This window comes from Gymnoscopelus braueri (genome assembly GCF_963280865.1).
Source record: "Gymnoscopelus braueri genome assembly, chromosome: 2".
Taxonomy (NCBI): domain Eukaryota; kingdom Metazoa; phylum Chordata; class Actinopteri; order Myctophiformes; family Myctophidae; genus Gymnoscopelus; species Gymnoscopelus braueri.
The window spans coordinates 59,906,994-59,920,370 of NC_137604.1; the positions used below are offsets into that span (position 1 = coordinate 59,906,994).

At 42.3% G+C, this 13,377-nt stretch overlaps 1 protein-coding gene across 2 annotated transcripts in view; it reads right to left on the bottom strand.

Moving 5' to 3' along the window:
- vps54 (VPS54 subunit of GARP complex) overlaps window positions 1-13,377 on the bottom strand; it is a 41,502-nt gene that overhangs the window by 661 nt on the left and 27,464 nt on the right. The window contains exons 17-23 of one of the 2 annotated variants that reach the window (XM_080417076.1): window positions 12,921-13,026; window positions 12,102-12,189; window positions 11,168-11,289; window positions 10,550-10,630; window positions 6,487-6,594; window positions 5,033-5,127; window positions 3,647-3,748 (exon numbers count right to left, since the gene is read on the bottom strand). In XM_080417076.1, coding sequence (XP_080273202.1) covers window positions 3,647-3,748; window positions 5,033-5,127; window positions 6,487-6,594; window positions 10,550-10,630; window positions 11,168-11,289; window positions 12,102-12,189; window positions 12,921-13,026 — 702 coding nt within the window. Of the gene's footprint in view, window positions 1-3,284; window positions 3,749-5,032; window positions 5,128-6,486; window positions 6,595-10,549; window positions 10,631-11,167; window positions 11,290-12,101; window positions 12,190-12,920; window positions 13,027-13,377 lie in introns of those variants that run through there. The other variant, XM_080417077.1, reaches the window with a different exon arrangement.

Consider the following 13,377-nt stretch of genomic DNA (forward strand, 5'->3'; position numbering starts at 1 on the left):
CGCGGCCAAATACATATCATTTTGGAGGTCCTTGACATGAAAAAGTTGGAGCACCACTGATATAGCAACATAAGCTTTTTTAAAAAACTGTTATTATTTTTTTTTTGCACACATTTTCACAATTTTCTTAAATGAAATAGCAGATCTACTTGTATATCTGCTATTTTTCAATAGCCAAAGAAATCAAGAAATGACACAGATGCGTTCCCGGTCTTAAATGGCTTAAAAGTCAAACATGTCATTTTCATGCATATTACAAATACAGTAAAGGTATAAGGCCAAGTTAACAAATAGTTCCATCACAGGCAGTGGCTGTGGAACCGGGAAAGTTTCCCGCCGGTTCGATCACCCATGGCTGGCTTCCCCCCCCCCCCCCCCCTCGACTGCGTGTGGAAGTGTCCTCGAGCAAAGACACAGGTTGGTGCCTTGGTGGATGGCTTCCTCCGCCGTTTGTGTGTGAATGGGTGAATGTTAACGCACATTATCATGTGCTTTGGATAAATGGCGCCAAAGACCATTTTGTTGATGTCGGGGCAGAAACCTCCTCTCTCCGTATTTTAACTTTGGTGATTTTTCGTGAATTAACGCCGTACTTGATCGTACTACAGCGTCAAAAGTAGCAGATCTACAAGCTCGAAACACGGAAGCGACGCGTTTCGAGCTTGTGGATCTGCTACTTTTGGCATTTTTTTTTTAATCCTGGAAAATAACAGTTTTGGACATATGAGGTTTCCACCCAACAGACCATTCATAACAAGAGCAAACAATCGTAAGGCTTAATGCACAGGAGCTCAAATCACGTTGATATTACTTGTGCAGTCTTTTCAGGAAACCTTTGTGTTAACGACTTAAAACCTCAGGACTCTTTACTAGGCCCACCCCCGTTTTCGCTCGGCGCTAAAATATCTCCCACTGAAAATAGCCCTTCTACAACGCATAGCCAATAGCGTTGTGAGCTTGTAGATCTGCCATTTTCAGTTTTCACTTTAACAACAAGCCCAGAATAAGGACGACAGGGTTAATAATAATGTGGCTAAACGTATCTCAAGTAAAATGTGAAGAGTTTTGCTCCAAAACATTATGCTACTTAACGTTTTAAAAAAAGAACGGTAAACTGAGGTCCGGAAGCCAGATAAGAGAAAATGCAAAATTTCTAACAGACTGGATCCACTATAGCCTGGTAAACCCTCCCTCCGGAAATCTCATTTCTATTTGATTCCTGGAGTGAGTCTGGCATGAACCGCCTCTCTGCAATATTGGCTGTGTATGCCAAACGGCCGCGCCTATCAGCGTCGTCGCTCATTGTTCTGTGATTGACAGCTTACGTTGGCCAATCAGGTGGCGAGTTCGAGTGAGCACAAAACACGAACGGCAGCCATCTTTTTCTTGTGCGGCCAATTCTCCGCTATTTTTTTACTTCAAAAAGCTCTCTAACTTCTATTTTGAGGCACGGAATTTACTTATAAGATATCGTTTGGATAGAATTTAGTTGTTTAACTTCATATATGTGGTCAATTAATCATGACAAAGCCTATTTTAAAAAAAATAATTAGAGAACCGGTAGGGGGCGGGCAGTGACACCATTGTCCCCGAAAAAGGCAACCCATTTTGGGTATGGCTGTCTCAAAAGTCCCGTCGCGTCACATTAAGACTGGTGAACTGCTGATTGGCTGAAGGGGAAAAATTATCATTGGCTGAAGGGGTTGTCAGTCAACGGTATTACTCCCGCCCAACTCCAGCACAGCCAATATTGCAGACAGGCGGATCAGGCCAGACTCACTCCTGAAATGAAATGGAATTGAGATTTCCGGAGGGAGGGTTTACCAGGCTAGATCCACTATTCTTTCCCCCCAAAATGACTGTGTAATGCTTAAAGTACCACTTTGGTAGAGGTTTGGGTTGTTACCTTGCCATGATGTAACTCCAAAGGTGAACAAGAAATCAAAAATAATTGCTCCAGTGATTAGAAATTGATAATTCAAAATATGCTCCTCATTGACTTAAATTGTATGAGAAAACAGCTCTCAAAGTCACTCTTTTAGCACACAAACGAAGGCAAACAAAGTTGATTCAGACAATATAGAACATCACCAAACCCAGTACTGTTTGTTGTTTTAATAAAAATGTCAACTTCCTGCTGATTTTACAATTTGAAGATCCGGATCCGGGGATCCAGTCCGGGTTTTTTCTTGAAAAAAATCAACAGTAAGTTAATATTTGTATTAAAAAAAAACAAGTACTACTGGGTTTGGTGATGTTCTATATTGTCTGAATCAACTTTGTGTTTGTTTACGTGCTAAATTGACGTACAATGTTAAGTCAAAGAGGAGCATATTTTGAATGATCTAATCAATGCAGCTATTATTTTTGATTTCTTGTCCACCTTTGGAGTTACATCATGGCAAGGTAACTACACAACCCCAAACCTCTACCAAAGTGGTCTTGCCCTTTAACTTTGCACTGTATAACGGAGCTTGGTCTCATGCCTGTGAAATGGGAATTCTTGATCAATTCGGGGGCGAAACCGAGATAAAAATCAGAAAATGGATTCAGTGCAAAATAATGCTGATCTGAACTCTGATTAACAGGAGGAGTCACTGAAATTCATTCAGTTAAGTAAGAAAAAGCAGTGATGATTTTTCTCACATTTAAAAAAAACAAAAAAACAAAGCCTCTACATTTCCATTTCAACATCTTGAATCCGCCCGTGAAACCGTTTGGCGCCCAAGTACAACAGAACGCAACTGCTGCTATCTCAAACGCCTCGAGACCGAAAAAAACGTAATAAATTATCCCACCGTCTCTTATAATCGTATATCATTTACAACATCCGCTTCATCGACCATAATTTAGTTATTTGTTTTTAGTGTCCTTTCATAAATCATTTAGTTTTGAATTGCACAGTGAGATGAGGTTGACAGCAGTTTGAACGGGAGGCACAGTTTGCGCGTTCCCCCCTCCAAAAAAAGTCTTTTAAACGGGAGGCGTTTTCAGAGGCCCTGCCGCCACCCAAAACCATACACCCCCCCCCACCCCTACACTTGTGCACATGTTGAGTTTGGTCCCACAATGTCACTGGGATCCTCTCTCTCTCTCTCTCTCTCTCTCTCTCTTTAGAGCATTGGTTCTCAAAGTGGGGCGCAGGGACCCCCCATGCAGCAAAAATGATTGATAGCTAAGGAATCAAGTGGACCCTTTTACAGGCCTGTTAACTCTGAGAGTGTAACAGATGGAACCAAATGGACCCCGTCTAAGACGGGGTCCATTTGGTTCCATCTGTTACACTCTCAGAATGATGGGGGTCCATTGCCCCTAATGCATAATGAAAAAGGGGGGTTCCTTGAAATAAAAAAAAAGAACCCTTGCTTTTTAGAGCCAGCCCTCCACCAGTAACCCGTTCTCTCCCTCAGGTTCCCAGCAGCCAGTGTCCTCCCCGCGGGGCGGGGGGGGGCGTTTGGCCTGAGCGGGGGTGGTCCCCATCTCCAGTCCCTGGGTTGGTTGGGGAGGTGTTCGTGCGATAGTAGTGGCTTGTCTCTCTCTCTCTCTCTCTGAATGTGGTCTGTCCTAGGGTGGCTGTATGTGTGTGTGGCACCGCACCATGGCAGCCCTCTCCCCCCAAAAAGACCCCCTTCCTTCCTTCCATCACCTCTTCTGTTCCCAGATCTCTGCCATATTCAGGTCCAGTTTCTCCAGGGTGCGCAGCGCCTGGACGTTCTCCGTGTAGAAGGCCACGTCCGCCCCCACCAGCCTGGACAACAAGCAGCAGCAGCAGTACAGGGGAGCAGAGCATGGATGGAAGACAGTTAGAAATACATGACCAAGATGGAGGTGCAACAGTTGAGTGAACAAATTGATTTAACCCATTGAGGCCTGAGGTTCCGATTCTGCAAAATGTCTTCTAAATCCTAACGGTTTTCTGAAAAACATATGTTTCTATATCAGTGGTTTTCAAACTTTTTCATGTCAAGGACCCCCAAAATGATATGAATTTAGCTGCGGACCCCCATCTCAAATCACTTTGTTCCAGGGACCCCCAGAAGCAAAGATTTGAGTTAATGTTTGCTTTAAAAGAATATATATATATTCAAAGATTTGCACACATTTTCAATATTTTTCAAAAATAGCAGATCTACAAGCTCATAGCTTGGCACTCGGTGCCGCGCTATGAGCTTGTATATCTGCTATTTTTAAATAGCCAAAGTGTAAAATAATGCTTTTTAGCTCAAATCAAAAAATTACACACAGTTGCGTTCCAGGTCTTAACACTCTCACCGCCGGGCCCGTAGCCTCCGGGCCGATAAATCCAACTGTACAGCGCCGATCCCGTAGCCTACGGGCGGTGGTGCTTTTTTCAATTTTCTAGTACGGCACATTTCATTGTAACACCACCGGAAATGGAATTATTCCGGATCCCGTTTTGCAGATCCCATAGGACTCCATTCTAAAGCGCACACTGCAACGCCATTTTCTTCGATTGTAGTTTTTCTCCTCGCTGATCACTGTTTAACCTAAACCGTTCTAACTACAACATGGATACCCCGTTTGACACGTGGTTTGGACTGGTACACGCAGGGAGATCGCCGCGATGTTTACAAACAGTGCAGAGCTCAATCTTAAGGATTTTAACGAGGTCTATGGCAACGTGAAAAAAACAAAAAACAACAATAAAACGTTGGCACTGGTGAGTACATTATGAGATTAACCTCTGGCGGTCAATGTGTTAATGGGTTAAAAGGGTAGGGTAAGTGATATTTTTGGGTCAAAACAAAACAATTTTTTTTGTTAAAAGATTAAAGCACTATATTCTGATAGTATTCATTGCTATAGAGTGTTTGTTCAATACCATGGGTCTTCCCCATCCATTTCTCCAGCCATTTAATAAACGGAAAATATATTTTCAGTTTTTCCAAGTGCTTGTCAGGTGGGGGGGGGGGCCCAGTTCAAATATGATTATTTTGGGGGTCGCGGCCTGAAAAGGTTGGGAACCCCTTGGTCTACTACATAAAATGACAGTGTAAATCCTGGGTCGTACCCGTGCTGTGGGCCACCGTTATTCACCACGCCGAGTCGTGCCAGCTGCCTCTTAAGGTGCATTTTATAACTGGCATTGATCCTCAGGAACAGCATCTGTACACAGGAAGAAAAACAAAAAAACACTAGTATTGCTACTGTCCCAGAGAATGTTCTGATATACTTTCTACAAATGTATGTTAATATGCACTAATGTCTTGTACTGTATCACAGAATATTCCAATATTTTCACTGTCGGGAGGAAACCTTGTATGCCCATAACTGTACATTTTCAGGAAATGGGATAAAAACTTGTGGTGTGTTCCAATGGATCCAATGTAATTATTTAATCACTAGGCAGTGGTGGAAAAAGCACTCAAATTCTTTACTTAAAGAGGTGGTGCCATGGTTTTGCACGTTTTCTGTTTTTCATGTGTCTATGCGGTTGATAGAACTTCATTAAGCCCCCTGGTGGTGTTTTTATGGTGTTTTATGTCTTCTCTGACTATTTTGAGTTTCTACCTGGAGGCTGAAACCTTGAGGGTCAAACGTGCCAATAGAGAAACAGCGCTTTAGTGACACAGTAAAAACATACCCTCCCCCTCATTATCATAACACAACAGGTGTGGGCATGAGGTGGAGGAGGGACTAGGACAGGTGGGTGGTGCTAAGGTGGTGGAGGAGGTGCTAAGGTGAGAACCAGGTATACTTAATGAACTGGAGGCGTGTCCACATAAAAACATAATTTTAACACTTTATGTACGTTTTTTTTTTAAAAATCTTCCTCCTAGTATAACCATAATACCTGATGATTATGTTTTTTTTGGGGGGGGGGGGATCACTGAAAATCACGGCACACAGTCTTTAAGTAAAAGTACCAATACTGCAATATAAAAATACTCTGTTAGAAGTAAAAGTCCAGAATTAAAAATTTACTTGAGTAAAAGTACAAAAGTATTGGCATCAAAATGTACTTAAAGTACCAAAAGTAAAAGTACTAAATATTTGAAAATAGCAGATCTACAAGCTTTCACCGCGTCGCGATGCGACGCGTTGTGAGCTTGTAGATCTGCTATTTACAAATAGCCTATGTATAAAATAGGGCTAAAGTGGTTAATGTATGTTTCATTATATCATAGTTTATACCTGAAAAGTAACTAGTAACTAAGGTTTTCAAATAATTGTAGTGGAGTAAAAGTACAACATTTGCCTCTGAGATGTAGTGGAGTAGAAGTAAAAGTATTGGAAATTGGAAATACTCAAGTAAAGTACAAATACCTCAAAATAAGTACAGTACTTAAGTAAATGTTCTTAGTTACTTTCCACCACTGTCACTAGGTCTTGTTAATACTTTTCATCTCAGTTTGTAGATCTATTGCTCCTCATCCCTGTGTGTGTGTGTGTGTGTAGTAATCTGACATGTGAAGATGATGGTTTTTCATTTTATTTATCATTTGTATTTATTAGTGGTCGAACCTGTGTTTGTTCCTCAGGTAACAGTTCATAGAGAGCTTCATGCATCTTGGCCATCTGTTTGCAGACGTTGCGGAAGCAGGCGGAGGGCATGGGGGCCTTCACTTCATACTGTTCAAACCACACACACACACACACACACACACACACACACAGAGTTAACAACAGTTAGCAGGCGGAGGGCATGGGGGCCTTCACTTCATACTGTTGAAACCACACACACAGCACAAACAGTTAACAATAAGACAGCATTCAGCCACTAGAGGTCACACTTTCACAACATAAGTTTGCTATATAGAGCTCAACTGTGACTGCCCACTTCTTGCATAGATTCTTTTATTTGGATTCATCGATATTATTGGAAATCAATCAAACAATGACAAATATTGTCCAGAAACCATTGAATGGTACTGCAATAGTATAAACACAGGCTGCAGCAGATAGGTATAATGATCTGCTAAATTGACTTAGTAATAGGAGTACTGTAGGCTTATAAAGGTTTGCTAAAATATAATTAAATGTTTACATGAACATTAAATCAGATGATCATACAGGATGAATACAGGATTCTACAAAATATAACAAAGTAAAAATACATTTAGCAGAGGATATTGTAGCCTCTCTGTTACATTCCAATCTACTACTAGCATTTAGCTCCCCTTTGAAAGTAGCTGAAGAAATGCTGTAGTAAATGTAGTTCCTAATGAGTTGTGAGGTAACAACAGTAACATGCAGAGAGAGCTGTGTAAACTACTGGTAGGTTAATTGGCTAAAATGAATAAATATGCAATTCATTGCGAATTAAATAATGAATCGCGATTAACATAACAGTGAGTTAATTGCGATTAATCGAGTTAACTTTGACAGCCCTAATAACTATATATATAGTTATAATTGGAAATAAAATATAAATGTTTCGGTCACGGGGCAGCCCATGCCCTATACATAGACACACTAGGAGGGAAGGGACTATTTGTAGCATATGATTTTTACCTGTATTCAATGTAGAAATGACAGACTTCAGGGGTTCAAACTTTGTTTATTTAAACACTGTTTATTGGAACTGATCTGAAATGTTTGTTTGTCACCTGGTCTTTCCTCTGCAGTACTGGCACCCTCTGAATCTGACTGGTAACTGCCGAAACAGAGCAGGCTAGTCAATTGGGTTTAAGAAGGGGTGGAACGTGCCATGTACTGTAGAGGAGGAGGGGTGTTTGACAATGTTAACACATTGGGTGCCAGAGGTTTATTAAAATATTATACTTTGAGTGCCAGGACTTTTTAAACATTTTGAACCTTTTTCAAGTAGTCACAAAATATTTTCAGTGATCACTGTCCTCACGGTGATCCCCTCATTACACACATACAGGTCTCGTACAATCGGGGGGAAAAATTTTAAAACATTCGGAAATCCATTCCATAGTTGCAGCCAGTTGAAAATAGTTAAATTAACATTGTAAAAAAAAAAAGTGCACAGGAGCCGAGATACAGGTTTTTGAAGTCATAAGTTAACCAGGAGGTGGATTGGAGTCTAAATCTTGTAGGAGTGATATTTCCTGTTGCTGTGAAGGAAAAAAGGAAAAAAAAAAAAAAAAAAAATTAATTTTTTTTTCTTTTTTTCAAAAACCGTATATATACGGTTTTGGCACTCAACGTTAGTATGCGCAAAACCGTATATATACGGTTTTGGCACCCAATGTGTTAATGAGCAAAGTATTTCTATGTCTTTTTGAAGTAAATGCAAATCCAAAATGGTGTTTAGTTAAAGTACAACATCTATTTATGTGGTAGGTTATTTATTCATCAGATAGTTGTAAGCTTGTAGATGAGCTAATTTTGAGGTTAATTGTTTCTGTGCTTGTGGTAGGATCCACTCCTTATTTAAGGGAGGCTGCAAGTGACAGTCAGTTAGTTGAACTTGGCAAGCAAAGCTTTAAAACAGCCGTGAGACAGAGCTGCCAGGGCCCTTAGTTAAGGGATAGCCTTGTTGTGCAGTCACTGTATGTTTTTTTGTCTTTAGTTGTGCTTTAAGTAATTCCATAATTTTTGTAAGTCTATTTTTCCACATCTTATTTATTTTTCACTATCTACCTGCTGCATATTGGACTGTTTTCCGGAGGTGGGAGAGAAATAAAACTCAACGATCTGCAAATTCTGAACTTGTTCATTTTTGGAGCCTTGGCCGCTTGGTCAACCGTTACATGTGGTGTCAGAAGAAAAGAAAGGACAGTTCAGAAAGCCTCCAAAACCACAGTTACGAAGCCAGCAGCAGCAAGTAGCACTCTCGGAGGAGGAAGGCGGTGCCGCAGGGGGAGATATGGAGGAACGCGACCAACCCATGGTGAGCACCACCTCTTCCCAGGAGGCAACTTTCTCCAACCTGGCAAGAATGTTCGACACATACATGCAGTCTCAAATGGAGAAGGAAAGGAAGCAGGACAAGGAGAGGGAGCGTCAGGAGCGGAAGCTCGACGTCATCAATCATCAGATAACCCAGCTCCAGTTGGACATGGAGGCAGCCAGGGTGCAGCCGAGGAGGCCTACCGATGCAGCGGGGCCATCGACGGGATCTGCAGCAGCAGGACCAGCGTCAGCACCAGTGCCGATGGGGGACCCGAAGCTGATGAGGTTGGAGGACTCCGATGACATCGAACATTTCCTCACAACGTTTGAGAGACTGGCAGGTGTTTACAACTGGCCACGACAACAGTGGGCCGTCCGAAGGCACAAAGTGCTTTCGTAGCTATGGACCCAGCCCACACTCAAGACTATGACAGGCTGAAAGTGGCAGTGTTGAAGAAGTATGAGGTGAACAGAGACTCGTACTGTCAACGCTTCCGTAACCTTGATGTGCTACCGGGCGAGTCACCCCAGGAGCTGTATGCCCGCCTCAAAGACCTCTTCTGCAAGTGGGTTGACTTCTCTTCGTCCACCAAAGATGACATCATGGAGAAGATGGTCCTTGAGCAGTACCTTTGGGTCCTCTGGCCAGAAGTGAGGGTCTGGGTCAAGGAACGTGATCCGGAGACGGCGGCAAAAGCGGCAGACCTGGTCGACACCTACGTCTCGGCACACAAGGGGTCAGAGTATTGCACCACAGACTTCCGGTTTGAGGACGCCACAGGGGGCGCCTTCAGAAGGGGGGGGAAATGTCACGGGGCAGCCCGTGCCCTATACATAGACACACTAAGAGGGAAGGGACTATTTGTAGCATAGGATTTTTACCTGTATTCAATGTAGAAATGACACAGACTTCAGGGGTTCAAACTTTGTTTATTTAAACACTGTTTATTGGAACTGATCTGAAATGTTTGTTTGTCACCTGGTCTTTCCTCTGCAGTACTGGCACCCTCTGAATCTGACTGGTAACTGCCTAAACAGAGCAGGCTAGTCAATTGGGTTAAGAAGGGGTGGAACGTGCCATGTACTGTAGAGGAGGAGGGGTGTTTGACAATGTTAATGAGCAAAGTATTTCTATGTCTTTTTGAAGTAAATGCAAACCCAAAATGGTGTTTAGTTTAAAGTGCAACATCTATTTATGTGGTAGGTTATTTATTCATCAGATAGTTGTAAGCTTGTAGATGAGCTAATTTTGAGGTTAATTGTTTCTGTGCTTGTGGTAGGATCCACTCCCTATTTAAGGGAGGCTGCAAGTGACAGTCAGTTAGTTGAACTTGGCAAGCAAAGCGTTAACAGCCGTGAGACAGAGCTGCCAGGGCCCTTAGTTAAGGGATAGCCTTGTTGTGCAATGACTGTATGGTTTGTTGTCTTTAGTTGTGCTTTAAGTAATTCCATAATTTTTGTAAGTCTATTTTTCACTATCTACCTGCTGCATATTGGACTGTTTTCCGGAGGTGGGAGAGAAATAAAACTCAACGATCTGCAAATTCTGAACTTGTTCATTTTTGGAGCCTTGGCCGCTTGGTCAACCGTTACAGTTTCCAATTATAACTACGGTAGTTTAGATTTTTTCTACCACTTGACCTGTATAAAGGGAAACCCCGTAAATGGCTGTTGGAATAAAACCTTTAGTAAAATCTACAGAGCCGTGATGATATGAACGTACCTTTGATAGAACCTTCTCAAACAGGCTGTCCATGATGGCTACCAGCTTGGCTGAGATCTCTGCTATGTGATCATTGTAGTCCTGCAAGGAACACAAGACAAGGCCAACAGTTAACAGAAATAATCGATTTAAAAGATACATACAAAAATAATCACTAATTGATCATTTAATATCAACTAATAATCAATGCCAATGTCGTAGGCGAAAAGTTTCCCAAAATGTAAAAAAATAAAAAAGAAAAGGAAATAGCCGGTGTGACGCATTGTGAGCTTGTTCTTTTATGCAGGTTTAGAAGGAGGGTAGGGAGTCACACTTTTTGATGGCTGGTGGTAGGACATTCCACATTTTGGTGGCATAACAGTAGAATGAATTTATCCCCATGTTTGTGCCGAATCTGGGGGGGAATGAGATCAGTGGAGCTCCCTCTAGTGTTGTGACTGTCGGCGTTTCTCACTCTTTTGAAGTAGTTTGGCAGGTACATGTGGCACTGGTCCCTTGAGTATCTTGAAAACCAGGCCCATAGCAAGTTGCTGTAATGTAGCAGGGGTTACGTGAGTCCTAGGTGTGAGGTCAACAATGACAACAAGGTGCAGAGCAGGGACAGCGGTGGTGACTCACCTTAGTGATGTGGTCAAAGTGCCTGAGGACGCTGTACTGTTTGGGTTGTAGCTTGGTCTCGAAGTGAGCTCTGATGATGGGAATGTAGTGAACTACCAGCTGGAGGCAACGAGAGGCCAGCGCTGTGCATAGAGAGAGACACACATACAAATTAGTTGGAAACTTGGGCAGCATTAATAATGTTACACCCAATTAGAAAAGTAGGAATATATACTGTGCCAATGGTATTTATATGAATGGTATTCTTTATATTAATGGTATTAATATAATACGCAGCCATTTGAACTTAACAAGTACAGTAGAAATTACTTCACACAATGTGAAACAGCCGACCGAAGCAAGACAAACTCAGAGTTTTAAGTTTGAGTCACTTCATGAAGGTCAATATTTTCCAACTGCCACCCGTGACTCTCATTTTCAATGACAGTTCTATACTGGTTTCAAAAGCAACAAAAACATAAGAAAAATAGCATCATCCTATAATTCTACAAAGCTCTGTGGCTCTGTGTGTGTCTGTGTGTGCCCCACAAACTCTTCTGCCCGGTTCTCCTCAGTGGCTGGAGCAATTGATCTGCATTTATTTTGCACACAGCCATTGACCATTACCATGTGCACCGAAGCCCCTTTTATCGCTTTCCCCAAATGTCAGCTGTTTATTAGCGTGTTTGTGTTCGCTGGCTGCCGTGTTGCCAAATCATGTGCGTGAAACAAGCGCCGGTGTCGCGGCTGCGAGGCGTTGTGAGCTTGTAGATCTGCTATTTTCGGCTAATGTTCCCCTCAGAATAGGGATACTAGGGTTCAATTGGTTACTGTAAAAAGAAAAAGGCTCCTATCACACAAAGATTTTGGCGGCCCCCCTTGTAGTAACTCTGAGGACCCCCTAGGGAGTCCCGGACCCCCTGTTGAGGACCCCCGTCATGTGTCCAGTCCTTACCTAGGTTTCTAGTGGTGATGGTCTTGAGGCCGACCACCTGCAGAGCACCAGCTCCCAGCACCAGCTGACAGCTCCGAGAGTTGAAGTGCTGCAGAGAGAGGAGAGAGAGGAGTTCAACGTTGCATTTTACTGCTTTTCCTTCTATTTAAAATGTGGCCATACAACGGTGTCATACAAAAATAGTCCATCTACAAGCTCCCAATGTGTCGCATCGTGTTTTTTTTCCCTCACTATTCTTGAAAACTTTTGATAAAGTAATACTAGGTAACTTTTTCAAAAAAAATTAAAGTTAAATTGTATATCTTTTGTGAGTGGCAAATGTTTCACAACACCCATTCCATGAATGTCAACCCGGAAAGCCTTTTATAAACCTATTTTCTATTGACGGTGGACAGGGGCGTCTTTCCCGCAAAACTGACGTCAACCGGCCGGAAAACAGAAACGGAAATGCACCGGTATCCTGTTTATCCCGGAACTACCGCGCTAGAAACAAAAAGGAATTTCACGCTGTTTTTATGGCATTATAGGATTTGAAGATGGAAAAACAGCAAAAGAAAACACAGCTCACGGTAACTAAAGCTCCACTGGCTAAGAGAAACGATCCGCAGATAGTATAAAACGACAAAAAGAACGCTTTTCGAAACGCTTCCGCCTTGCGGTGAAAACAAATGGAATTCTGGGAAATGAAGGAATCCACTAGACCAGCAATGACTGTAGTGACCAGCAGAGGTCGCTAAAAATCGTTATTTGGGGACTTACACAGTACCCCTTTAAAAACATTTCATTTTATGGATTAACTCTTGTGTGTCCGATCCACACCTTGAGGAGGTCAGCCAGGCGTGTCAGCATGTCTGTAGTGATGGATGGGATGTCGTTGACACACTGGCAGTACTCCAGGAACATTCTGATCAGCAGCAACACCGTCCTGTGGAGAGAGAGAGAGACCAGTTCACTTTAACCAGTCAAAAAGGGACAGTACCCTCAGGGCCCTATTTTCGCCTGTCTTACCCATTATCCCTAAACTTCGTTGCCATTTTTTACTATATTTCAAAACATTTTCAAATAGTTCAACTAGCCGATCTACATCAACACGTTGTGAGCTTGTAGATTGGCTATTTGAACTATTTGAAAATGTTTTTAAAAATAGTAAAAAATGGCAAAGAAGTTTAGGAATAATGGGTAAGGCATCGATGAAAATAGGGCCCATACCTGTCTAACTACTTCTCCAAAGTGAGTGACACCCACAGCTACAATACTAGAGGAAGGGACCATGATC